Source organism: Sus scrofa, chromosome 1, assembly GCF_000003025.6.
Source record: "Sus scrofa isolate TJ Tabasco breed Duroc chromosome 1, Sscrofa11.1, whole genome shotgun sequence".
Taxonomy (NCBI): Eukaryota; Metazoa; Chordata; class Mammalia; order Artiodactyla; family Suidae; genus Sus; species Sus scrofa.
The window spans coordinates 65,895,337-65,922,385 of NC_010443.5; the positions used below are offsets into that span (position 1 = coordinate 65,895,337).

Sequence of the window (27,049 nt, forward strand, 5' to 3'; positions counted from 1 at the left end):
GTTTCTTGCCCATCTCAGTATCAGTCACATACTGTTAGTTTATTTATGCCACATTTTTTTCTACATGATTTAATTAGTTTACAAATACATATGCAAGATAAAACTGACTAAATCAATCACTTATGAAAATAAAAGAAGTAACGCTGGACTTCGAAGTCAAAAGATGGGTGTTTTGCCCTGTTCCACTCTTTCCTAGCATGTGACCTGGGAAAAGCCCTCTACTCAAGTCTCAGCATTTCCTCAGCCTTAGAAGGCAGATTAGGATCACGTCATAGCACTTACTCAAAAACAGTGCTGTGTGGTTTCCAACAGCCAATAACAATGTGAGAGCAGGCTGCAAAGGTGAAAGCACCCCATGTACACTAAAAGTTAAATCCTGGCCAGTTCATATTCAAACACAATTAAAAACAAATTGCTACATATTTATTTTAAATATTGCAGTTAACTCAGTACCCTACACATCTTATTTACACTTAAACATCCATTTATTCTTAATCCATTGCAATATGTGTTTTGCGTTCTCCAAATTCACCCTTTCCTTTTAAATGCCAAATGCAAAGGCCTTTCTTTTCAGTCCTTGTACTAGAGTCACATTTCACACAACCACCCTCCTCCTCCGTCGAATTCTCTGACACTCCTCCAACTCCTCCCTGTCCTTGATTTCCTCCAACCTGTCTCACTAATGTGTCCTTTGCCAGCTGTAGTAGCTAGACTGCAGTTTGCATCAAGCACATTCATTCATTCATTCAATAAATTTTTACTGAGCTCCTACTTTGACCCAGGCATTACTCCAGGCACTGGGGAGTTAGCAGTGAGCAAGGTCCCTGCTCACATGGAGCTTATTCACGCCTTGGTCGGAGAGGGAGAGGATGAACAAATACATTCAATAAGGAAAAATAATAGTATTATTAGAGAGTGAAAAGTGCCAAGGAGGAAATAAAAGCAGGGAAGAGCAGCAGGAAGTGTCAAGGGTAGACAGGGTGTTGAGAGAGGCTTCACTGAGAAGGTGAGTCAAGACCCAGAGGAATCAAGGAGCTGAGCAAAGCAAGTTACCTAGAGAAGCGGCCCTCCAGGCAGAGGGAAAAGCCCTGGGGCAGGGGCTCCCAGACAGGACAACACCTAGAGACTGGAACTCCAGGGAGACACAAAGTGAGAGGGCAATGAGCAGAGCAGAGAAGGTCAGGAGCAGGTCATACAGTGTGTGTCCTATAAAGGCCCCAGCTTTCATTTTGAAGGAAATGGGCTTCTCAGTCATCAGAGGGTCTTGAACTGAGGCAGGGCCCCATCTGCTTGTGTTATAACAGAGTCACTCTGGTTTCTGTGCAGAGCACAGACTGAAGGGGCACAGGGCGGAAGGTAGGGGGACCATGAGGACAGCACAACGATATTCAGGGAAGAGATCCGGGTGGTCGCATTGGATGGGATGCTCAATCTTCAGACTCTGGATCTATTTCAAGGGGAGGCAACGTGTACTAAATTATGACATACAATCTACATACTGGACTAAAATCAAGCTCATCTAATATACAGATTTGTTTATGTTGAGTTTTATAACCTGCATCAAGTCCTTCAGCAAGTGAAATGGATTTTTGGTACACCTTGTTCTTACCATGTAAAAACTAAGTACATGCTACTTGTCAGGCATGTAAAAAACATTTGGTGAGGAGTCCCCATTGTGGCTCGGCCAGTGGTAACATACCCTACTAGTATCCACGAGGATGCAGGTTCGATCCCTGGCCCCGCTCAGTGGGTGAAGGATCCGGCATTGCCGTGAGCTGTGGTGTAGGTCACAGACTCTTCTTGGATCTGGCATTGCTGTGGCTGTGGTGTAGGCCAGCTGCTACAGTTCCTATTTGACCCCTAGTCTGGGAATCTCCATATGCCACAGATGCAGCCCTAAAAAGACAAAAATAAAAATATTTGATGAGTTTGTTGAATAAATCTTCCAATAACGAAAATTCGTTTGAAGAATTTAAATTTTGCCTCTTTTGGAAGAGACTAAATTCTATGGACCCAAGAGTATTTTTCCCTTAAGTGTGTCAAACCAATTCTAAGAAATATGACAAAATTAATATTTTTATCTTACTTTGAATATACATAGTAGTTATGGGTAGTTTTTATCCATAAGCTAGCAATCTAGAAATGAGTGAGGGGTATAAGAGAAGTAGAGTATCATATTTTGATTTGATACTTTTAAAATTATTTGCAGATTACAAAAGTTAAATGAGCATATTAACTCAAAATCTTTAGTCTTATCTCTCAAAGGTCTTATTTGGCAAAACATTTTCTTCTACAATTCTCTTTGGGATTAGACTTGGAATAGTTTAGTCTTTGCTCTCATTACCGAATTTTACCCTTCTAAAAATGGCAAGTCAATCACCAGAAAGTCAACTGTTATTACACTAAAAAAACTTCCCCAAAATGATAGAATTTGGAAGCATAATACAGATAATAGTCATATTTATATTACTTTTATGACTCTCTCTCTTTCCATATTGCATATTTTTACTCTGAGTGGATTACTTAGTCAATACCCCCATAGTCTTTCTTCCAAAACTTACAAAATCTATACTACCTACTTTTCCATAATATCTCCATTCCAAGAAGGCAGCAGTAGCAGCAAAAGCAGTTAATTAGCTGAACACGACTCATTTTTCTGCTTAATGCTCCGCATAAGATTTTATTTTAATGCATTAATTACATACATTTTTTTTGTCTTGGTCATCTATTTATTCATCTCAATTGTGATGAAAAGAGAACTATAACTTCTTTATTTGCTATGGCCTATTCATTCCATGTTATGAATTCTCATCAAGTATTTCTTGATATTGAGGGTATTAAGAGAAGACCTAAGTTCATATAAACAATCCCAAGCTAGGTCTCCTGCTACCACAAAAGGAGTCTCTGGAGAGAGAAATAAATTGCTTATCCTTATGAGGTGAATTAATTTGTCCAGAGTAATATAAGTACATAAGAAGTAATTTACTAAATGGTAACTTGCACCCTAAAATAATTAACATCACATGAATAAATGATTTAATCTGCATTTACTCGTCATAAAATAAAAGGCACTAATCTTTATAGCCAGCCTGAAGTATAAAGGTAAAGGGAAGAATTAGACATAAAATCCATGGCTTCTGATTCTTCATCTCATGTTTTGTTAGTTGACTAACACTGAGTTTTATAAGACAGCATATTTAAGATAGCTTTAATCCCAAATAGCTGGAGCACTATTTACTGTATCTGACCCCAAATCAAGTCAATAAAAACAAAACTTCTTGCTTAACTGTGTATGGAACTAACCAGCAATGGTAGAAGAAAGAATTCTTAAACTGTCTTTCATCTCTAGGACCTGACCATCTAAAAGGGATAACAGTATACAACATAGGCAGGCAGCTGAATAAACAAATATATGCATAGGTAAAAAGTCTCAATTCTATAAAACTGTAGCTCTGTGTCACAACATCAAGTCCTTGAATATGGGAAGCATCCAGTAATGTTTTCTGAAGGGAACAAGTAGAAGGGCTGGGGGTGGAAACTTCTATGTAACTGAGGTAGAGATCAAGGTGATTAGTTTGAGCAACTATCTGAAGAAAAATGATAGTAGAAAAACAAACCTAGTGCTTTTCAAACATCAGAAAGACATGATTAAGCAGAGCACAAACAGGTAGGGAGGTGAAGGAATACCCATGACTTTAGGAAAGTGTATTATAAAAGTGGAATTATAATAGATGTGACTTTAATGAGTAACGATATACATGAGCAGTCCTTGATGCTGCAAATTACAAATCTGCAAATAGAAGAGAATGTTAATAACTGATTAAAAGTTTTAAGTTCCTTTTACTCCATCTTAACCTATTTCCTTGCTGTTGTGAATAAAGTAATTTCCTAAGTTCTTTAAAATCCAGTGAAACAGTTTCAGCTTGTGAGGATAAGATTTTTAGGCAACAAAAATGAACTCTATCCAACTTCTCCCAAAGACTTGCTCAAAAACCAGCTCCTCACCATTGGTCTCTATTTTACATCGGTACTTTTTTTCTTTAAAGTATTATAAATAAGTCTTCTTCATAGTAATGAACATAAATAGATCATACTTATTCACAGATTATTCATTAATAATCAAGCCATGAATATTTATTGTTTATTCTGGGAATGCTGCCTACAAGCCATAATGACTATCAATTCAGCAGTCACGTCAAGGGGGTCACAGCAATCAGAAGGCAAATCTCCAGTATCTCTCACTTGAAAAAAAGATTCTTCCGCCCTGTTATTTAAACTTTTTATTTTCTGAATGGGAAAATGACCATGCTTAAAGGAATTTTATTAAGATTTATGGTTTTATAGGCTGAAATACTCCTGTGAAATAGAGAAAACTTAACTTTATGTATGTACTTTTGTGATTATTCAGGCAGCCCCATGGCAACTAAATGGCTGGGTTGAAAATGGAAGAGAAATTGCTGGTGAGAAAGTAGATTGGAGCTTTAACCTTGCAAAAGAAGATCTTTATCCATTATGCGTCTAAAATTTTAAAAGTAGCATTGTGAAGTTTTCTTCTCACAACTTACATTTCTAAGCTCATGCACCCAAAGACACTACATAAAGGGAGTTTTAAAAAATTGATTTTAAATGATCTTTACATTTTACCATGATTATATGCAACCTTTTGCCCAGAAAGCTGGATTTCAGCCATTTGTCACCAATGTTTTCTTTATTGTCTATACTTATTCATTGCCTCCCTGTCATTTATTTATAAAACTATAGGAAGAATATGTTTAAATGTTTATCCTGATATCTTTATCTTTTCTGTCTCAGGAACAATATTACTTATCTCTTTACAAGGCTCACAACACTCACCACAATGCCTTACACACTGAGGGCAAAAGCAAATACTTAATAAGTTCCTAATAGTGGGAAACACTGAAAAAAGAGCTGTGAGGGCAATTAAAATACTCCAAAGTCCTTATAATGTAAAATAATGCTTACTGATACCAATGGTTCTATCTGCTCTCTGAGACTGTCAGTATTGGTTTATGATCCATAGGGCAAATCTGAATACCCAGTCATCATTAGCTTCAGTTTTTCTCACTCCCATTAGCAGCGAGGAAAATTGGCCAAAGAAGTGTGTGTGTTTGTGGCAAAGGGAAGTAGAAAGGACTAAGCTGTGTTCTGCTGGAGAGCTGTCAAAGGTCCAGCAATTTTCAAAATGTATTCTATAAAAATTCACCCAAATCACACTGCCAAAAAGAAATGCCTTATTTTTCTTATATATATATATATATATATATATATACACACACATACCCTCTTAAGCAAATTTTCAAAATAAAAAAGAATTCTGTATACATAGCATGTTTAAAAATCTTTAGACCTGCCCACAGTCCCATGATATTTTATCTAAGAACCCCTCCCCGGCTCTATTTCTGGAAGAAAAGAAAACCTAAGTGCATCCTTGGTTTCAACATGTGCTATAAGCCATTCCTGCTTGTGTTTATTTTTTACTTTGTTGCATAAACAATCAATATTAGCATTCTGAACACACTGTTACTATTTCAAACATGATTTCGTCCAAATCTAATGACATCAAATATTTATTTCTGGGACGGCATCTTTATTTTTATAATCTAAGTCAAGAGGAAATAAAACTCAAAATACAAATTTCTAATTCATAAACCACTGTTCAGGAATGTATCCATGGGATGTGTGTAGTGAGGGCTGTAGATAATTTTAACTCCAAAAAACAGTATAGGAGAATATTCATTAATCAAAAACAAGCAATTTTTCCCAAAGAGTCTACTTCTTCATTATTTAACTTAATGAAATGAAGGGATTATATTGTAACATATAATGAGAATAACCATCATCAAGGTTAAGAGAAAAACACCTGTTTGTATCACAGGAACGATGACTATGGCATTACTAAATGAATATGCACTCATGCAAGCTTTCAAATGTTTAACAGGTGACATTTAATAGTAAGGAAACTAAATGCTTAAATAGAAAGGAGCAGAAACACCTGGGCAGGTCTGCAAGTGTGGTCGCCTATTTAACATGCAATTGCATTTTCAACATAATTAGTTTAAATGAGCTTCTAAATTTGGGTGATGTATTGCACATGTAATTAAGATTTAATTAAAAATGTTCTATAATAAATTGTTTTCCATTTCTGACAAATCACATTAGAGAGGTAGATTTTGATTTGGAAATAGTTTTTAAAATGTGTTAATCATCTGTGCTGAAAATATGAGAAAGAAAAAAACAGAAGGAGCCCTGTTGAAAGTTACTTGGGATTTTAAAAATGTGAGGTAAAGGGCATTATTTCCCTCCATCTTACAATGTCTAGCAGAAAAGGATGGTGAAACTCAACTACTTTTATAAGCAGAAGTATTCTGAACGTGAGACACAAAATGGATTTCTCTAAAGTATGTGGTACATAATTTCAAACTTTTATTATGGCAACTCTTCCAGAGTCAATACAGCCTGCTGGTGAAATCACCTCCAATGAGGCTTGGCACTAACCTGCTAAATCCTGCAACAGAGATGAAGCCCCTATTGCCAGTCCAAGATAAATTAAGCCACTGGACGAGAGTACAGCGAGCTTGCAGAAATTCCAGAGAGGTGTCATTTAGTTTTGCCCAGTATGGTTGCAGATTGAGGTGGATGTACTGCAGAGGATCACAGCAATGCTGGTTCAGTAGTTTGCACGTCTGTGCTAATCTACACAAATCTGGTAGTGTAAGATGATTCAGAATCAGTTGAATGAGCTACATAAAACAGAGAAACCAAGATCATCCAGACTGAAAAAAAAAAACAGTATCACTTTATGAAGCATATAATATGATCTAATAAAGACAACAGTATCATCTATTTTATAACAGTATCTTTACATACTAAATAAGTGAACACTCAACAGAATCATCCTTACACACATAGGGCTAATATGTATCATGTTTCAAGATTATTCAATGTATACTCAATTCATGCTGACTATTCATTTTTATTTGCAGCACAAAGATATATTTTGGTAATCTATTGAATAATAAAATTTTTAACAGACAGCATTTACTGAATATTGATTACATATCAAACACTGATGATAGAAGAGCTCTCACTTTCAGGGTTTTCAGAGTCCGATGGGGATTGGTCAGTACAATGACATGTTTTAATAGCTTTTGATAGACACGTACACTGCTACTAGAGCCTGACACAGACACAGGCTAACCATAGTGGAAGTGTACTTGTACCGGGAAGGTTCAGCTTTAAAGAGTGAGAGGCGAAACGAGAGAGGAAAGACTAGTTAGTGGCAAGGACGGGGTCACAGAGAGCATCACAGAGGAGCCTAGACTGATTCTGAAAGCAATGAGGAGTCTTGAAGGGATTTAAACTGCAGAATGACAGACTCAGGTTTGTTGTAGAAAGATCATTGCAGAGGGCTCTGGTGGAGACAGGAGGCAGGAAGGGAAACCAGCCAGGGGCTATTGCAGAATAACAAGGAAGCGGAGGCAGGGGCCTGCTTAAGGCACCTGACAGTGATGGTGGAGTGGTAAACAGATACCAAAAGCCATTAAGGAGGAGGAAGCAAAAAGATTTCTATCTCTAATTAGAATAGTTTCGGAGTTCCTGTCATGGCTCGGTGGTTAATGAATCCGACTAGGAACCATGAGGTTTCAGGTCGGATCCCTGGCCTTACTCAGTCCGTTAAGGATCCGGCGTTGCCGTGAGCTGTGGTGTAGGTCACAGATGCGGCTCGGATCCGGCCTTGCCTGTGGCTCTGGTGTAGGCCAGGGCTACAGCTCCGATTAGACCCCTAGCCTGGGAACCTCCATATGCCGTGGGTGTGGCCCTAGAAAAGGCAAAAAGACTAAATAAATAAATAAATAAGTTTCTTTGAACCAGTCCAAGATTTGTTTTTTGGGTTTTTTTCCTTGATGTTTATCAGTTAGGGACTTCTGAACTAATTTTCAAAGAATCACTGCTAAATAGCCTTTCTGAACCAAGAAACACAAAGAGAAAAAAAAAATCAAATATTTGCTAAACAGTAAAAATCTTGAGATATGAGAGAAAGGTTGAGTTTTTAACTCAATCTTTAGCATATTTATCTAGCTATACTTTTGTCTGGCAATTATGCCCTTTAACCTAAATGTTCTTTATTACTTTATTTAGCTGTGTAGGCTCAGTAGTAATTTCAGGTCAGAATTATCATTGTTGGAGGCTAAAATGTGACAAGAGTGACAACAACATATTTAAAATAAGCTTAAAGGAGTTCCCGTCGTGGCGCAGTGGTTAACGAATCCGACTAGGAACCATGAGGTTGCGGGTTCGATCCCTGCCCTTGCTCAGTGGGTTAACGATCCGGCGTTGCCGTGAGCTGTGGTGTAGGTTGCAGACGCGGCTCGGATCCCGCGTTGCTGTGGCTCTGGCGTAGGCCGGTGGCTACAGCTCCGATTCAACCCCTAGCCTGGGAATCTCCATATGCTGCGGGAGCGGCCCAAGAAATAGCAACAACAAAAAGACAAAAAATAAATAAATAAATAAATAAAATAAAATAAGCTTAAAGAGTACATATAAAATACAAATATTGCTGACTAACACATATATTGAGTATCAGAAAGTTTGGGGTGTTCTTGCTATTTATTTTTAACATTTGAACTGGGCTTTTGAAAAATAACATTAAGGGGTGTGTGTGTGTGTGTTTCAAAAACAATAAAATATAAAGAAATTAAAAATTAGCCTAAAGCTCATCATCCAGATAACATACAAATTGTCGTTAAGCAAAATATTATACAAATAACAAAAGAAAATTCAGGTAAAACATTGGAATATCCAAATATTGAAGATAGGTAGAAAATGAGAAGTTTTTCCTTCACCTTGAATCTAATAATCCATCTCCCCCTTGGTAAACATTATTAACATTATTATTAACTATTCTTGGATTTGTACTAAAAGAATCATACTCTATTCACTGTTCTGTGCCTTGCTTTTCTCATTGAATGATGTATCTTGCAGATATTTCTCTGTCTGCGCATACAAATCTATCCCATTCCACTTTATAGATGTGTCACACTAATTCAACTAATTTCTCATTGATGTACTTCCTGCTTTTTTTTCCTACTGCAAAGAACACTGCAATATCAGCGTGTATGTATGTGGGCATATCTTGGAAAAATTTGCAAATATATCTTAGGGTAAATTTCATGCATTTAAAAGTTTTGATATAAACACAAAATTGCCCTTCAGAATTTTTGCATCAATTTACCACAAACAGTGAATAAAAGTAACCATGCACTCATATCCTAGACAGCAGTGATGTCAATACTTTAAATGTTTGTCATTCTGAAAGGCAGGAAAAGGACAAAATAAAATAAAATAAAATAAAAAAGAGTATTGTGCTGATGTTTGGGGTTTTGTTTTGTTTTTAACTACAGAAGTGTAATCCCTTGCTGAGAGAGTTGCCAATGTTTCCTTCTTCCTGTTGATCTGTTTCTGGACTCTATACTGTTTCATTTATTTCTCCCATTTCAACAGCCCTCTGGGTCAAATAAATAGGTTTTGTTCTGAATTTTTCCAAGTTTGTGTGTGGGAATGCACTGGATTGTTTGGTTGCAGATGAGAATCTGTCTTCATTCTTGACGCACAAATAACAGTACTATGGCTTCATCATCTGCCTTATTATCTGGTTGGACTAATGTTCCCTCCATCACTCATCTTCTCCAGAATTTTCCTAGTTTCATGGTTTCTTAGGTGAACTTTTATATTAAAAAAATTCTGTTTGCATGTTACCTGAAACTTCCTTGAATACATAGATTATTTTAAGGAAAACTGACATCTTTATTGTGTCTTTCTACTCAAGGGCATGGCATGATTTATCATTTAATGACCATTTTTGATCGAGAGTTCCTAAAGCTATTGATTTTTGTCTATTTGTTTGTAACTTGTCAACTTACTTATTGTGCCTAATAGTTTTTGGTCTATTCTCCTGAGTATTCTTTTTTTTTTTTTCCCACTGTACAGCAAGGGGGTCAGGTTATCCTTACATGTATACATTACAATTACATTTTTTCCCCCACCCTTTCTTCTGTTGCAACATGAGTATCTAGACATAGTTCTCAATGCTATTCAGCAGGATCTCCTTGTAAATCTATTCTAAGTTGTGTCTGATAAGGCCAAGCTCCTGATCCCTCCCACTCCCTCCTCCATGCATAATGATATTATCTGCAAGTGATAATAATTTTACAGTCTTCTTTCCAAAAACCCTGCCTCTTATTTCTTTCTTGCATCTTCTAACATTGGATAGTACTTCCAGAACAATGTTAAATTAGCATGGTTTTCTTGTCTTTAATTATATGTGAACCATAAATGTGAAGCACATATGTAATTTTAAAAAGTAGTAATTACATTTATTATTTATTTATTTATTTTTGCTTTTACAGGGCTACACCTGCAACATATGGAAGTTCCAAGGCTAGGAGTTGAACTGGAGCTGAAGCTGCCAACCTACACCACAGTCACAGCAAGGTGGGATCCTAGCCACATCTGCAACCTACACTACAGCTCACGGCAATGACAGATCCTTAACCCACTGAGGGAGTCCAGGGATGGAACCTGCATCCTCATGAATACTAGTCGGGTTCATAACCTGCTGAGCCACAATGGGAACTCCAGTAACTACAATTTTTAAAAGTCAAATACAATACAGTACTGTATACTTGAAAGTTGCTGAGAGTAGATTAACTATTCTCACCACACACATACAACAGTTAACAAGGTGAGGTGACGTATGTGTCAATTACCTTGATCTTGGTAACCACTCTACAATGCATATGTACATCAAATCATGTTGTATACTTTAAATATATACAATTATATTTGTTAATTATTCCTCAAAGAAGTTAAAAAATAAATTCAAAAGAAATAGGTGATACTGACTGTAATATATTTTATTTGATGAGATATATTTAAATGGTCATCTCAACATGTGTTCAATATAAAAATTACTGGAGTTCCTGTTGTGGGTCAGCCGGTTAAGAACCTGACTAGTATCCATGAGGTTGAGGGTTTGATCCCCGGCCCCGCGCAGTGGGTTAAGGATCTGCTGCAAGCTGTGGTATAGGGCACAGATGTGGCTTGGAGCCCCACTTGCTATGGCTGTGGTGTAGGTCTGCAGCTCAGACTCCGATTCGACCCCTAGCCTGGGAACTTCCATATGCTGCGGGTATGGACATGAAAAGAAAAAATAATTAAAAAAATTTTTAAATATATAAAAGTTATTACTGAGATACTAAATCTTTTTTTGTCATATTAAGTCTTTGATATCCTGTGTGTACTTTGTACTTTCAGCTCATCTCAATTCAGACTAGTCTTAAAGTGCTCAACAGTACCTATGGCTAGTAGTGGCTACCATATTAGACAATGCATTTCTAGTGTTTGATAATTAAATATGATGTTAGCTTTTAGTTACTACTATTTGGTAGCAGACAATTCATAGATAGCTTAATAAGGTGTTTACTTTTTAACAGACACCGATAAAAATTTGGATATTTATCTGCCATTTGTCAACCAATTTTGATGATAGTAGGATTTTTCTTCTTTGACAATGTTATTTTATAGTACTATAATATTATTACACAGATTCTCTAATACCCAAACATCCTTGAATTCCAGGAATACATTCTGAATGACTTTCTTGTATTATATTTTAAAATAATTCTTTTCACTCTGTTTGCAGAAGAAAAATTAGTCTGTAATTTTATTTTATGTGCTATAGTGCTATATCAGCTTCATTAAAAAGTCAAAAACTTTACTTTTTGTTATTCTGTAAGAGTTTAAATACAGGATTTTTTTTTAATTTCTTTTTTTTTAAGTATTAAAGTATAGTTGATTTACAATGTTTCATCAAGTTCAGTTGTACAACAAAGTGACCCAATCACACATATTTCCCTGTGTTGTAAATAATACAGAATTTGATCATTTCTTAAATGTTTGAAGGAAACCATGAGCCATCGGGGCTTGGCAACATTAGGATCTTAAGTATCTGTAGAATGAATTAAAAATTTGTTGATTTAACTACAATATTAAAAGTTATTTCAGTAAAAATTTTAAGCAGTTAGTGCGAAGAGTCATTCAAAATATATCCCTGTATCATGGATAAATAATTTCCTTTTCCCAAATGATTTGTAATTTAAATAACTCCCAGCAATTGCTGGCATCATTCCAAACAAAAGTCACCAATATTAAAAGAGGTATATTGTGTGAAAACATTTTCTGAGCCTTAATATAAGCATATATCAAAATAGGAAAAGCATAATGAAAAGTTACTAAGACCATGAGATTGGCATGTGAAAAATCACTGGCTTTGGATTACGTAAAAGATAACAGGTTTCAGGCCCACAAGACAGTACCTATTAATCATTACTCATCAAGTATCTAGTGTCTGTCAAAACAAGTTTTTACATGGGGATATCAGAGCCTCAAGTACATCTGAGCACATGTTGAAAGTAGGATATGATACGGAGGGGAGGACTCTCAAAACACAGTTGATGTGCCCTCAAAACCCACTCTACTCATAATACTATTATTTTCTACCATGGAAACACTGCATCATGACATTTAAATGTGGAATTTTTTTTTTTTTTTTCCTTGAAATGACTTGGGTAACTTTTTTTTTTTTTCATTTTAAGTTTCTCTTTTCACTCACCTGTGACATCATTCAGTGGGCTGCAGCAGTAACTCTTTATGCACTATACTGCTTTCATCAGGCTAATTAAGTTCTCCAGGGTGACTGATTCTATCTCCCCGCCTCCTCTACAAGCCTTTGTTGTATTGATTAACCCCCTTGCATGTACTAGGAGCTTTTACTTTCTAGGCTCCTTCCCTACAGCACAGAAACATGGGAAAATCTCTCTCAACCCGCATCACAAACAGAAACCTTCCCATCCACTGCATCCACTTACTTTTCTCCCTTGAAAGGGTAAGTTAGAGCAAATAATACCTATAATAACTTCATACTCTCCCTCATTTTGATATGCCCTTTTCTGAGTTTGACATGAAGGCATGGAGTGTTAGAAAAGATGCCAAGTATTGTATACAGTTGATGGACAGTCTTACCAATGCTGAGTACATTAACGGAAGTATTGTTCTAATTATGCTCAGAGAACAAACACTTCTTGTTTCTGCTTCTGCCACCTCCTTGATGCCTTAACCAAGCATAATAAGGATTTTTCATCTCTCCCTATGGTCACAGTTTCACTGAACTGATGACGGTAAAGGACTGTCAGAGATCGCGCCATGACCAAAACCAGCAGGCACTTGTAACTGCGCTCTCTGCAGCAGTGTGGCTGACTACAGCTGTTTTATATTCTCTATACCTCTTTAGCTTCCTATCACTGATTTGAGGACACTCTCATCTTTGTCTCTGACTTGTCCTCCTCTAGAGACTCTTAGATATTTGTAGTCCCAGAATCCTATTCTTGGCCCTTTCGTCACACCCTCAGAGTTTTACTGGTCAGTTTCATATACCCTGGTGGCCCTCCCCTCTTCTGAGTAGACTCACACCAAGGTCAACTCAGACCCTCCTCTGGGTTTCAAACTCAAATAGCAACACTTACTGTCCTAATCTGATTGGCTGCTTTTGATGAATCATAGGCACCTCAAAGTCAATACACCCTACCCAACTTTATGCCCCGGTTTATGACTAATGGCATATCCATCTACCAGCTCATTTAAACCAGAAACACAAAAGTCCCTGTGCTGTTCTGCTTAATCTCCATATTCATGAGTTACTTTTGATTTTTATCTTCTGCATCTCTGGAATACTTCTCCTGCTCACCTCCTTTCCAAACGTGCCAATACCCAGGGCTTTGTCATTTCTCACCAAAATTACTGCAATAGCTCCCTAACTGGTATCCCTGCTCCTTTTGGTCTGTTCTTTTACCAACAGAGTAATCTGAGAAAGAAATCTCATTTGTTATTTTTTTTTACAATAAATAAAAGAAAACCTTCAGTGTTTCCCTACTGACTACAGAAAAGGCTCACAGTTTTTTCATACCATGACACACATGAAAGATAAACTTTACGTGAGGCCAAACACCTGGGCAGTTACTCTAATTGTGGGTCAAAGCATGTACAAAAATGCCTGCCTGTTGTGGATACTTCCTGGAATGCCAGCTATTACTCTACATCTTTTTCTCCCACTCAAAAAAGCATATGGGGACTATAAGAGAACACAAGAAAGGGAATGTGAAATTATTATAGGTATATTCTTGGATCTGCCCTCACTTTTTACCAAAAGTAAGTGATTTATAAAATCTAAAGTTATCGATAACTCCCCTCAACAGATTTTGCTGTGTATGGGACAGACACAGCACTCCAAGGACCACTGGTTGAAGAGATTCAATGAAAAGCTCTTGGGAAAACCCTAAGAGCCCTCTGTGATGCAGCAGGGTGGGCTGTGCACTGCCAGTGCTGGGATGTCCACGTCACTGTCATCCATGTGGACGGTGGCCTGCAGAGTGACGCACTGAGGCAGCTCTGAGCCCCTGTCCAAGTTCATTTCTTGCAGCTTCTACTGCCAAATCCTATTCCAGCCACACTGAAATACTAGAACCCCACAGAGGCCACACAGTGTCACTTCTTGCCTTGGGACACTCTCTTCCCTCTGCCTGCCGTTCCCCTCAGTTACTTATTTGAATGTGGTATGTCAAGCATTTTATCAGGTCTGGATACAACTCAACAAAACAAACTGTTTTAAAATGCATTGGCTGAATTTGTTTCGATTTTGTAGTTTTAGGAAGTGGGTAAGGATTAAAGAAATGAGTGAGTTTCCTTCAGAAAAACTGCTCCCACCACTGCCAGGACAGAGTGTCCTTGGAGGCCTGCGAAGCAACACTGTCAACATCCCACACTCCTCTGTCCCCAACCCAGCTCCTCCTCCATCTTTCCTCCCTTCCCCCACTAAGGGCCTGAGAATCTTGTCCAATCAAAGCTTGCTTCCATAACATAAGACTTGACGGAGAAGGTCTAGGTTGGGTCCTAGTCCCATGGTTTACTGACTAAATTATGTTGGATCCTTAAATTTAGCTTTATGTGGCAACTTTAGCTACTTCACAGTTCATAGGGTCTGAACTGTGAAAAGTTGAACAAGCACTAGAGTTACAAGTAGGCATTCAACAGGCTCTCTTATTGTTCCATGCATGTTAATTTACTTATATTATTACAATGGAACCTGAAGTATCCACCAACTTGAAAAGTTGAACTGGTTAGAGTTTGAGTTTATAAAATTTTCTTTAAAAGATCTGATTACATGATTTTAACCACACACAGCCCTTCTCTGCAAAGTACAGAAATGCTTGGCCCTACCCCTACCTCAGGGGTGTGCTATTGGCATTTGATGACTAGGAGCCAGGGATGCTAAACAGACTGTAGGAATATCCCTAGAGAGACACACTGAAAACAAGACTCTAGGTAAAGGCACTCAGTACCTGCCTAGACCAAAAATCATAGCTAGTGAGAAGAACATGGAATAGGGTTAAAATAGAAGAGTAAATGACACTTGGAGAAACTGCGTACTGTTAAAGAGAATCAGCATTCCTCTCGCAATCTTACTAATACTCTTATTTTTAATAGCAAATCATCTTTAACATAACTGGTATCAAGTCAAGTACATATTGCCCATACTTACATGGTGTAATTAGGAATTAAAGTGGAGTGTAATTTATTATTGGTTTATGCATTCTGGTTATTGTAAATCAGTGGTAAGATAACATATACTTAAAAGTTTACCCAGGATCACTAAAATCAAGCCAAAAAACAAAAGCAGTGAAGTTACTTAAGACAATTTTGTCTAGTTTTTCCAAAATCAAAATACACAATACAACAGATTATGTGCACCTTGCTAATGCTCCTATTTCTCTAGCAAAATAAACATTGATATATAAACATTTAAAAATTATAGTATGTCGAATATTGCTAGTGAATATCTGGCTTACCTCATAAGGTAGTTTATCAAAATATCCATTACTTGGCCCTTCCCTGAGGGCAATACTGCTAAACTTTTTGTTCAGATTGTCCATTCCACAACCATCCTTTTCTTCATAGTCATCTTCATCTAGATCATTCATGTCAATAAGTGAAGTCTTGAGAGAAAGCAGTGGCTTGTCCTTCACACCATGTAATACAACTGCATCTAATTCAGTGTAATAATCCAGAAGAGAACTATTTACTTCCAGCCGTATAAGATTTGTGGGGAAATTTATCTGCTTAATACAAGGTTTAAACTGGCGAGCCTGGGAAGCATTCACCTTCGTAGGTTTCTCTGACCAAAGAATCTCCCATCTGCCAAAGAAAAAAACTCCCCTATAATACAGTTTAGAATGAGATTTACTGTTATTAAGGTTAGGGGCCCAGCCCAATACATTATAGTGTGAAGCAAAGGCATTAAACACGGTGAACAGAATCAAACCAAGTATTATTTCCAGGACATGAAAAAAAATTTAAAACCTAATGCCATAGACCTTATTACTCAAAATACTTTCACTATTTAAGTTATTTTTACAGCTCCCTAGAAAGTCATGTTTTGGCAGCTTTCACCTTGGTTAGTTAAGACCTGAAATGGTAGTCAGAGGTTCTGAACAACATTCAGTTTTACAGAAAGAGTAAACGTGAAGTAGTAAAGCACACAGTTGAAAGCTCTCCTGTGTGTGTGCCCTAAACCCACAGTGGGAGCTAAACTGATCACCGTGCCTCACCAAGTTCCCCTTTACTATTTGTTACTGGCATCATACACACTCAACACTTTCATTATCTTTGATTTCCCCTTATCCAGTCATTAAGTTTTATCACATTTTTCAAGAAATTGTCTCTTATATACTGCCCCTCTCCTAAATATCCATTATTGTCATCTTCTGGGCCTCCTTGTATCCTCGTGGGGATACCTGGCCAATATCTAACATACGACAGGTGAGTAACATCTTCTCCTATTCCCCCAAAACGAACTTCCACTTTTCAGCCAGGCTGATCATTACTTTCCAGATAATAAACTTATTTCCACACAAAGGTATGTGCTCATGTTGCCTCCCCGCCAATGAAACAGCTAACCTGTAATTATCTGCCCATCTATTCTTCTTGACATAACTTATATTCTATCTCTTTATATCAGTCTTCTTATAAAATTGTTTTCCAAAATTATTTAAAGATTCTTCACAACACAGCATCATTAGGTATATAACATTCTCATATATATGGTATAAATACCCAGTTCTCTAATATTTTTCTGAATATATCAGAGATAATTAAAGACATAGACAAAAATATTTAAATGAACATCTCTCCCCTCTATTTACTTTAGTTATCAGAATATTTAAATAAAGATTTTATATCAAAGGCTAAGAACACTTAAGTCTCCCAATACATCCTATGAACTGCTTTCAAAGAAGTTTATGCCAACACTGTATAAGAATGATCACTGAAACTATTCTTCATTTTTAAAGGTTTTTTTTCCCCCTCCAATATATTCTCAGTTCATTTCCTTGGCCCAAAGGCCTATTGAGATCTAAGCAAAAATTGATGACAGCAAGGCATTTAGGAAACTGAAATAGACAAGAGTGTGAAACTCAGGGGAGAAATCTGAGCCAAGACTATAGAAGTCAGCAACATACAACTACCATAATGGTCTTTAGGCCAAGACAGGAGCAAGAAAGGCATAAAGCACAAATCTCCAAAGAACGGAGAAGGTAAGTATGGTAATTTCCACCTTTAGGTATAAAAGCATAAGGCATAAACTCCATGGGGATTCCAGTAAACATCTCACCAACCGTAACAGTAGGAATTTTACGGTTAACAGATCCTAATCACCCCATATTTGCTACATTTGCTACTTCTCTCCTGAAAACTAGGAATAAAGACATAAAGAGCCTGTGAGTATTTGTACTTGGAGACAATGCGAATGCAGGAATGGAGAGGCTGGTTCTGCTCTATAACCAACCTTGGGAGGCAGAAGAAGAGTTCTAAAGAATAGCGCAGGCTGTGGCAGATTTAAGGAGGAAACGAAAGGAGGCTAAGCATCTTCTTACTTCCTGTGACAAGGCAGAAAAGCAAATGTGGAATGCCAGCCTAGACCTAAGATGTGCCGCTAGAGCTTAAATGCAAAAATCTTGAGAGTTTCTAACAATGGAATTGATTCGAACGTTCTACTGAAAATCCACACAGTTAAACAGAGCCAGACATACAGGAACAGAAGTATGAGACATTTAAAACCATGTTAGTGGGAAAATGAATTCCTAGTTTTGGACAGTACATTTCCAAGAAATGGTGGAAGGTATGAGAAAATTCAGATTTTCGGTTCTGCTCACCCTTTCGTTGCTGCTGGAAAGTGACATCAGTGGATGCTGGAGAATGTCTCACGTCCAAGAAACAAGGACCACTCAGGACCCTGTGAAATAACTGCCTATACGGGTTCACAACACGTGGACTAAACCAGCCTATTTTATTGTTTGGCTTCAATGAGAAGTTTTTATGAGGCTTAACAGAAACACTGAAAATGTAATATAGAAATCACCTCTGCCAGGTCCTTTGCAATAAATAAAGACAGACAAAACATGTTCTTCATGTATAGCTTAACCTGCATCATAATGCAAATTACATTATAAAATTACAAATGTAAACTTAAACACAAGCATTGATTAGAGCAGAAATAGTCTATTGTAATAATGCATTAATCTATTAAAGTCCTCTCTCTCTTCACCTTGCAGAATAGACAAGGTTAAGATGATGCTTTAAATTGATTTCTACTGTGTTTAAACCTATGAGGGTTAAAGCTATTTTAGCATCATTTTTGCTTCTGACTTTTATATATCATGAACATTACATATTTAACATATAAGTTTAAATGTGATAGCATACTTAAAGTGGAATATCAAATCATCAGTTTTTAGAACTATTCTTAAATGTCTAAATATAAAAAACTCAAACATGTTTTTTTACATTTATGTTTTATTTATATTTTATTTTTATTTTTGATAACCTAAGAAGTAACAAAGAAGAATGGAAAAAAGATAGAATAAGTATTTTATAGGCCTGTGGTCATTTGAATTAAGTTAACATTAACTATGAGACCAACACAAATTGATTTTGGAGTAGCTGTATTAAATTGAATTTTTGTTCGAAATTCTAATAGAACTAGAATACATTATTTTAAATTTATAGAGAGGAAGAGATATGTTTACCCAACAAGAGAATATGCCAATATCTTTTTTTTAATTACACTGTAGTTGATTTACAATATTATATGAGTTTCAGGTATATAACATGGTGATTCAACATTTTTATAGATTATACTCCACTTAAGTTATTATAAAATAATGGCTATATTTCCTACGCCAATATCTTTTTATTCTAGGAAACCAAAGCCAGAGTTTTAAAAACTAGTCAGTGAAAACAAGAAAGCAAATACATACATGCATGTATACACACACAGACACATAATTTTCTGTGACACAGCCCTGACTCTTAATCCTTAGACCCAGAGCAGAGCTGGTGGGATTAAATTGCTTTAAGACATGTACTTTGTAGTCTGTAAATTTATATGCTAACTATATATGCCCCCCCCACCGTATTAATCTTCTGGACAAATTCAACAAACACTGTTCCATGTAAGTATTTTAAAACTGCAGTATCACATGCAAAATTCAGTTTGGGACCCCTTTCAGGCAGTGCCTCATCTGCACTTGGTGTATTCAGTCCTGGCATAGAAACCAGTATTCTCTTCACCAGCCCACCTATTTCTCCTCCTATTGATTGCACTGAATACCTATCATTGGTCTAGTGCTTGGAAACAAAGAAAAAAAAGCACATCTCTGTGACTGTTGACCTGACCTATTATTACCCTACTGAGAAAGTCTCTCTAAGGCTCCCAGGAAGCGGCAGGTAGACAAGAGAGGAAGAGAGATGCTCATCAATGGAAACCAGAGAAAGCAAATTTTCTAACGTATTCAGGTTGGAAGCCAGGCACATGGATGCAAAGAGCTTTTCCATAATCAGAATTTCTCCTGCTTAGTGAGTACATCTGGTAGCCAGCACAAAGAAAGTTCTCTTGCCAACACTGTTCCATTTTACCAGCTGGAAGCAAAGGGACAGAACAGGAAAACACACAAGAAGAAAATTAAAGGACTCAAATAGGTACACCTAAATACCCCTGCTTCTCAGCCTGTCTCTAATTGGAACTAACAAACTGGCATCTGCTTTAACAGGTACCAACCAGTAAAGGAGCTGATCATTTCTGACTTAAATGACAAAAATCATGCTTCTTGACTCACAAAGTGAAGGGGACCAGACCATGACCAATTCGTGAAATCACTGCCTAAGCAACTTCCTTTGGCAGCGAATTTTTTCTGTGACAGGCACTTTCTTTCTCCTTGCTTTCTTAGCTTCAATATTATAAAGTGAAAATGCTTTCAGTGCTTCAAAAAAAAAAAATTCCATACCACTAAATTCTAAATTTTATCCGCAAATAGCTTTATGCCATCAGTTTCTTTAATATGACCTCGATTTGTCATTCTCTTCCTCCTGTTTCCCCTTTCTTCCCATATGTAACCCAGCACTAGCCTATTTCTGACTCTTACACAGCATCTATTAAGATCTTATCCTCAGGACCAGGACACTCTATACTACCTTTTTCTTTTCTCTTAATAGAACACTAGGCAAGAAGTCAAAAGACTCTGAGATCTTATAGAACTACTTGTAACTTTTCTACTTCACTCACGGAACAAATGCAATCAGATAAAATGGGGAAGACTGCTTTTAAATTTTAAATGTTCTGGGACAAGTTCATTTCCCATAAACAAAAATTCCTGAGCTACTCCAACATACTCTTCTCTGTTAACTCCTAAGGTGGGCATAAAACTATGTGGTATTAATTTAAAATAATAGTCTGCATAGTTCAGTGGTTCCCAAGCAACAGTGTGTGATAGTTTTCCATGATTAAATGTGAAAAGTAAGGAATACATTGGTATATGTAAAGTTATGCACACATATACATGTAAAATTGCCAACTGCTCTTTGAGATTCTGACCATGCTAATTTCTCATTATAAACTATGGTTTCATAGTGATGAAAAATGATGTTGTTAGCAAAGTAAATAATCTGATAACCCTAAATCAGTTCCCTTTGATTATCAATACCATTATATCAGAGCTGACTTTCCGTATCTTGCTCTGCTTAAATCTCCTGGCTGGTTTTGGTGCCCTCCCCCAGGTCTGCTGGTCTGCTCCTAAGGGCTCCCAGCTGCCTCCTTCTACTGAGAACTCCTTGGGCTCCTGGAGCTTCTTCATCCTGAGAGTGGCATGTGCCTGGAAGACTTCCATTCCCCTTCCCACTCCCCTAGCCCACAGCCCAAGATGGGCAGGAGTGTCAGACCCCCTCCCTGGCAGCTCTGCCACCAGGCTAACTGGGACTTCACAGAGAATGGCATCCTTGCCCAACTTCTTCCCTTCCCTCCGGCGCTTTCCCACCACCTCACCTTCCCCACCCCTCACCTTCCCCACCCCTCACCTTCCCCATCCCACCCCCTCACCTGCCCCCCCCCACTGCCCCACCCCCTCACCTGCCCCACTCCCCTCACCTGCCCCACTCCCTTATGGGTTCTCCAGGAGCACTGTCCTAATAAGTCACTGGCAGAGGAACAGTCCTCCCAAGGTTGGCGTCTGAGAAACTGGATCCCAGAGCTCTATGAAATCTATAAATTCCCAAAGTCTGGAAAGCCCATGCATGTGGTCTTTGAATAGCCTGTTTCCTCCACTCTGGGACTCTTCTCACTTTTTGGAACACCCAGATCTCACCTCATGATTTCACCTTTGCACATGCTGGTGTCTCCCCACTTTTCCTACCTAAATGAATGCCTCACTTAACATTCAGGTCTCAGCTGAGTCCCTGCCTCTGGGAGGACTTCCCTGAGCCCCATGGCTTAGGTGTTGCCCTTTGCCAGCACATGTGTCCTGCAATCTTCCAGCCTTCCTCGAGGCTGGCCTGTAAAACTCACACAAGAGGCTATGTCTGTCCTGCTCTCTCTTTTGTTCCCAGGAGTGAGTGGGCAGAGAAGGTATTCAATCAATGTTTCTGATTATCTGAAGAAATTCACCAAAATGTTAACGGTTATTGAATCTGGGCAGAAGAATTTTCCCCTGTATATTTTCCTTTTTGGCATTTTCTAACAAATGTGTTAAACAATGAAACATCTACTGATTTCATAACCAATAAAATTTAAAAGGCCTTTTTTTATTCTGTAATAATATGTAGTGGTTAGAGTCTTTTTCTCTTAGAATTAATGGTATTTTCTGGGAATAAAGCTAAAAACCAGGCAAAGGAGAGAGACATCTGCAAATGAAGTTGTCACTTTAATCACAATCACACACTACAACTCTCAGCTAGGAACCCAAGAGCATGATTTATACTCAAAATCAGTTATTCAGACGCTAAGTTTTAGATGAAAGACATTACATGTTTCATAAATCTTATCCCCATATTTGTTCATCTTTTCTGAGAAAAAAGTAGATAACTGTGTAGGAAAGAGGCAAAGAATGGCAGAGTCCAACAAAACAATTTTCGCATAAGAAAGGATCCTACCCAAAGTATTTGTTTTCCTCTCAGGAAAAAAAAAAAAAAAATCTGTATATTAAAGGATGCTGGTTTTTCTGTGTTTTAAGAGAATTGATCCATTAATAATATTGTTCATAATGAATTATCATAATCTTTATTGTAAAAACAAGGATTATACCAGCAGTCTTCAGCTTGAGTTGAGCTGTACTGTGGATTTGCTTGCTGGTAGCCTGGGAGGTATTGCATGGGAGTTGAGAGGACAAGGAAGCAGTGTGTTAGGTGGCACTTGATCCCTGCCCCCACTCCTCCTCCATAGGCAGCTGGGGTCCTACAGTTCAACAGGTGCCCACAAATTGCCCTTGGGCTAGAATAAGCTTACAAGGGCAGGGATTTTTGTCTCTTTTGTTCATTGTTCACTAACGTTTCCCCATACCTAGAACAATGACTGAATGAAGCAATATAAAGATCTAAAAACTGATAAGATCAGTTAATTAATAGAGGAATAGGCAAATAACATGATAGTTCAAGAAGAAGGAAATATAGTTTCTAAACATAAAAAAGATATTCAACCTCAGAGGTGCGAAAAGAATTTTAACTTAAAGTTAACACTTTTCACCTACTAAATTGACAAGGTTTTGGCAAAACATGCATGCACATACACTGCTAGTGGGAATACAAATAGGTAGAACTTTGGAGGGAAATTTGGTACTATATATTAAAATTACAAATACATAGCCCCTTGGCCCAGCAATTCTTCTGGCAACTTATCCCACAGATATACTCGCACATATGTGAAGTGACTCACGACAAGCTTATTTACTGCATTAATATTAATAATAACAAAAATATGAAAACAGTGAAGAACCCATCAATAGGTGAATGGTTAATAAGCTGGGATACACATACACTGTGCTTGACCTGGTACTGTACAAAAGAATAAGGAAGATCTCTTTGGACTTAATGAAAAGATCTAACATAGCACTAGGTGAAACAATTAAGGTTCAGAACAATGCGAATAGTGTGCTTATTTTTGTGTATAAAGAAAATTAAAATATATTAGTATTTGCTTATATCTGCATAAGGAAACTATGGAACAAAGCAAGGGAAGTGGATAAAAGTGATTTCTTTGAGGCAGGGTGGATCCTAGGCACGTGGAGAACAGGGTACACGCCAGACTGCATTATGTACTTTTTAGATTATTGAACCATGCTAAGATATTACCTAATCAAATAACTGTATTTTTAAAAATCAGGAGACTAGACTACAAAAATGAGAGAGTGAGAGAGATGCTGCTTTGCAAAACAATGATGTAAATAAACAGGATTTTTTGGGAGAATGCATGAATACTTAAAGCAACATTTATTTTTAAGTGAATATGCCTGTTACAAAAACATCCACCTAACATTAAAGCTAATCCCCTAAGGACCTCCTCTAAAGTAGCACTCTGTAGGGCAACTTTGAGTTAAAGCATTTAAAATCAATATCATGACACCTGTTTGACAATATGTTAGAAATCATATTTCCAACTAACTTCTCAGACTGGCTCTTATCCCAATTAGTTCGAATCATGCTTTTCATATATAGTAAATTCACACACACAAATCTCACAATCTAAGAATATTATGGTGTGAGGTTTTATGGGTATAAAGAATGCATTAAATTTCGTATGTGTGATTTTTCTTTCCCTATTAGAAAACCAAGGAAAAATTTTAAAATTGGATTTGTTTAAATCACTTAAGAGAATGCTTCCAATGAAAAAAAGACCCCCCGACACTAAAACAACGAAAAGCTTTTAGTCTTAGAACGTGATCATTATAAAAGGAGTCTTACCTGACTTCCGCTGGTGGACTTGGGGAATAGGGATTTGCAGAACAAGCTAGAATTCTAATGACTGCTCCAGGATGGTAAGTTTCCAGAACGTGAACAGCTGTGGGATACACCTGCTGTTCAAAAGCAAGTTCCACGTAGTCTTGGCTCTGAAAGTTAGGTGGCGTCCTCTTGAACGGTACAGAAGCACTAGGACACTGGTCCCACCACGTTCCGTAAGTTCGAAACACAGCCGTCTGAGTGAAGTCACCAGAACTTGGGAACACGTTTGGGACACCTGCTAAGTTCCACATGGTATAGGACATGCTATTCTCACTCCCATAATGGGAGCTGAAATCAACCACTTCTTTGGCATACTGGACCACCTCTGCATTGAGAGGGGAAGCCCGGCTGTTTGATTCTATAGTCCTATGGCTGTTCATTATTTCTCCTCGTGTAGCTATCCTGGCTCGGCGCCGAAGGCACATATAATAAAACATAGTCAGAACTGTTAACATGGGAAAGACCGGTGACATCTAGATGTGAATTATGAGGCTTCAAAAGGTCAGGTGTCCTCGGTAAGACGCATGAACTCTTTGAAGGATGTTCTAAAAAGATGAATGGCTTGCTGAAGTAAAATAATATAAGTAAGCAGAAAAATGCATGGATAAAGGTAATAAACAGGCTTTTGACCCAATGTAATTCCCCAGAGTGAAGCGGAAAGAAAAAACAACTCTCACTGTAAATGTGAATCACTAATATAATTTATCTAACGTACTTTTAAGAAATCTAAATATTGAAAAAGTACACAATTTTATGCTATATGAGAAACAAAACTGATATTAAAAGGCAATGGAAGATGTATGACCAAAAGAAACATATTTTATATCAAATTATAACTATCCTTCCAGAAATACTAAGCCCTTGAACTTTTAAAACTAAAATTACTTAAAATATATGGAGAGCCACTAAAATACTGCTATAAATCCAAAAACATCTTAGGCATTTTATAACTTCACATTTTAACAAATTATTCCCTACTGTTAATTATTACTTCCAAACATGCTAAATACAGATTTCACATTATGGGAATATAGTTTTCAGGAGCTGACAGTTCATTCAGACCAACTAAATTAACTGCCTTACACATTACAGATTGCCAGATAGTGTTTAATTTATAACTCTTAGCATTATTTGTTAGGGCATCCACGGTTGGCTGGCATCCAGTTTGTTGCCAGCTACTCTCAGAGATCACTCACCCCAGGGAGAATGGTCGTAGGATATGCACTGGAAATGCAAAAGTTGGCACTCATCCATGTGGGCGGAAAATTACACGCTGATTTCAGATACAAATGTAGAAATAGGATATTCTTTTACCTGTAAGACGAGTTTTAGAAAATATTTTTTATTTCTAACTTAGGAAGTCAAACATCCCAACAAGATTATTATCACAGATAAATAGCTACTACTTAGGTACAGAATGTTCAGTTTGAACAGGTCACATGTTTCTGCATTTTTGTGGACAGTTTTGATTAATATATATTTAAAATAGATGCAAACAATTACATTTAGAATAGATTAGCAATGAGACCCTACTGTACAGCACAGGGGACTATACCCAGTCTCTTAGGACAAACCATGATGGAAGATAGTTTGAGAAAAAGAATGTATGTATACGCATGACTGGGTCACCATGCTGTACAGCAGAAAATGATTCAACATGGTAAATCTAATTAAAAAAGTATTACAGAATAAAAAAATATTAATGAATCTCTTCTATATATGGAGGATGCAAATCCATAGCTTATGAGTCAAATTGTGCCCACAGACAAACTGCATTGGGACCAAACAGTGATTTCTAAAATTTGGAGGCGTCTGCAATGTTTAACAGTCAAGAGGACCACTGTAGAAGAGGCCTGACCCGCCCTGGCAGCCACCACTGTTCCCAGACAGCTCTACCAGCTGACTACACAGGCCGGGCCCCTGTCTGCACTGACTACCTAATCTCTCATCTACTCAAACAAGGAAATCAAACATACCCTTTTTTTTTTTTTTTTTTTTTAGCCTGTGAAGTCTTGAGTTTAATTTCTAAATAAAAGATGGCACATGTGCAATGTGCTTTTTAATGGAGAAAACTGCTAGCCTTTTAAAACGCTGACAGTAAGATTACAAAACATTAAATATCTCTCCCACCCAAACCTCTCATGGTTTTTGTTCTTACCTACAAAATACAATTCAAATCCTTCAGTGTGATTATTCAAGGCTCTCCTCAAGCTTTCCCCATCTCTTCTTGTCTAAGGTAGTAAACTGTCACCTTCTAAACCATCTTCATGTTTTACTCAAATCTCTCTGCCTCTACCATTCTCTTTCCAAACTCTTTATTCTAGAAGTAGGATTATTCTCTGGCAGCATTTTTGTTTCAGATATCAGATACAAGCCCTCACTCCACGAAGGTCTACATTAGGCCCCAGTTTCTTGAAGGAAGGAATCTAGTCAAAGATTTCATTTCTCAAAGTACTCAGTATCTAGCAAGCACAAAATATCTGACATGTTGACATGAAGGAGAGAAGCAAACAAAAACAATTATAAAGGCCTAAAATAATTAAAAAATCACTAACAGCATCCTCTCAATCCTAGCCAGAGGCAAACACACTGCAAAATA

The 27,049-nt window shown here is 37.4% G+C and overlaps 1 protein-coding gene across 6 annotated transcripts in view; it reads right to left on the reverse strand.

Moving 5' to 3' along the window:
- Window positions 1–27,049, reverse strand: part of FBXL4 (F-box and leucine rich repeat protein 4) — a 64,324-nt gene that overhangs the window by 23,218 nt on the left and 14,057 nt on the right. For 2 of the 6 annotated variants that reach the window (XM_013992716.2, XM_005659322.3), the window contains exons 2-5: window positions 25,647–25,764; window positions 24,412–24,995; window positions 15,981–16,326; window positions 6,517–6,761 (exon numbers count right to left, since the gene is read on the reverse strand). In XM_013992716.2, the coding sequence (XP_013848170.1) occupies window positions 6,517–6,761; window positions 15,981–16,326; window positions 24,412–24,923 (1,103 nt within the window). In that variant the 5' untranslated portion in view covers window positions 24,924–24,995; window positions 25,647–25,764. 6 annotated transcript variants of the gene reach the window in all.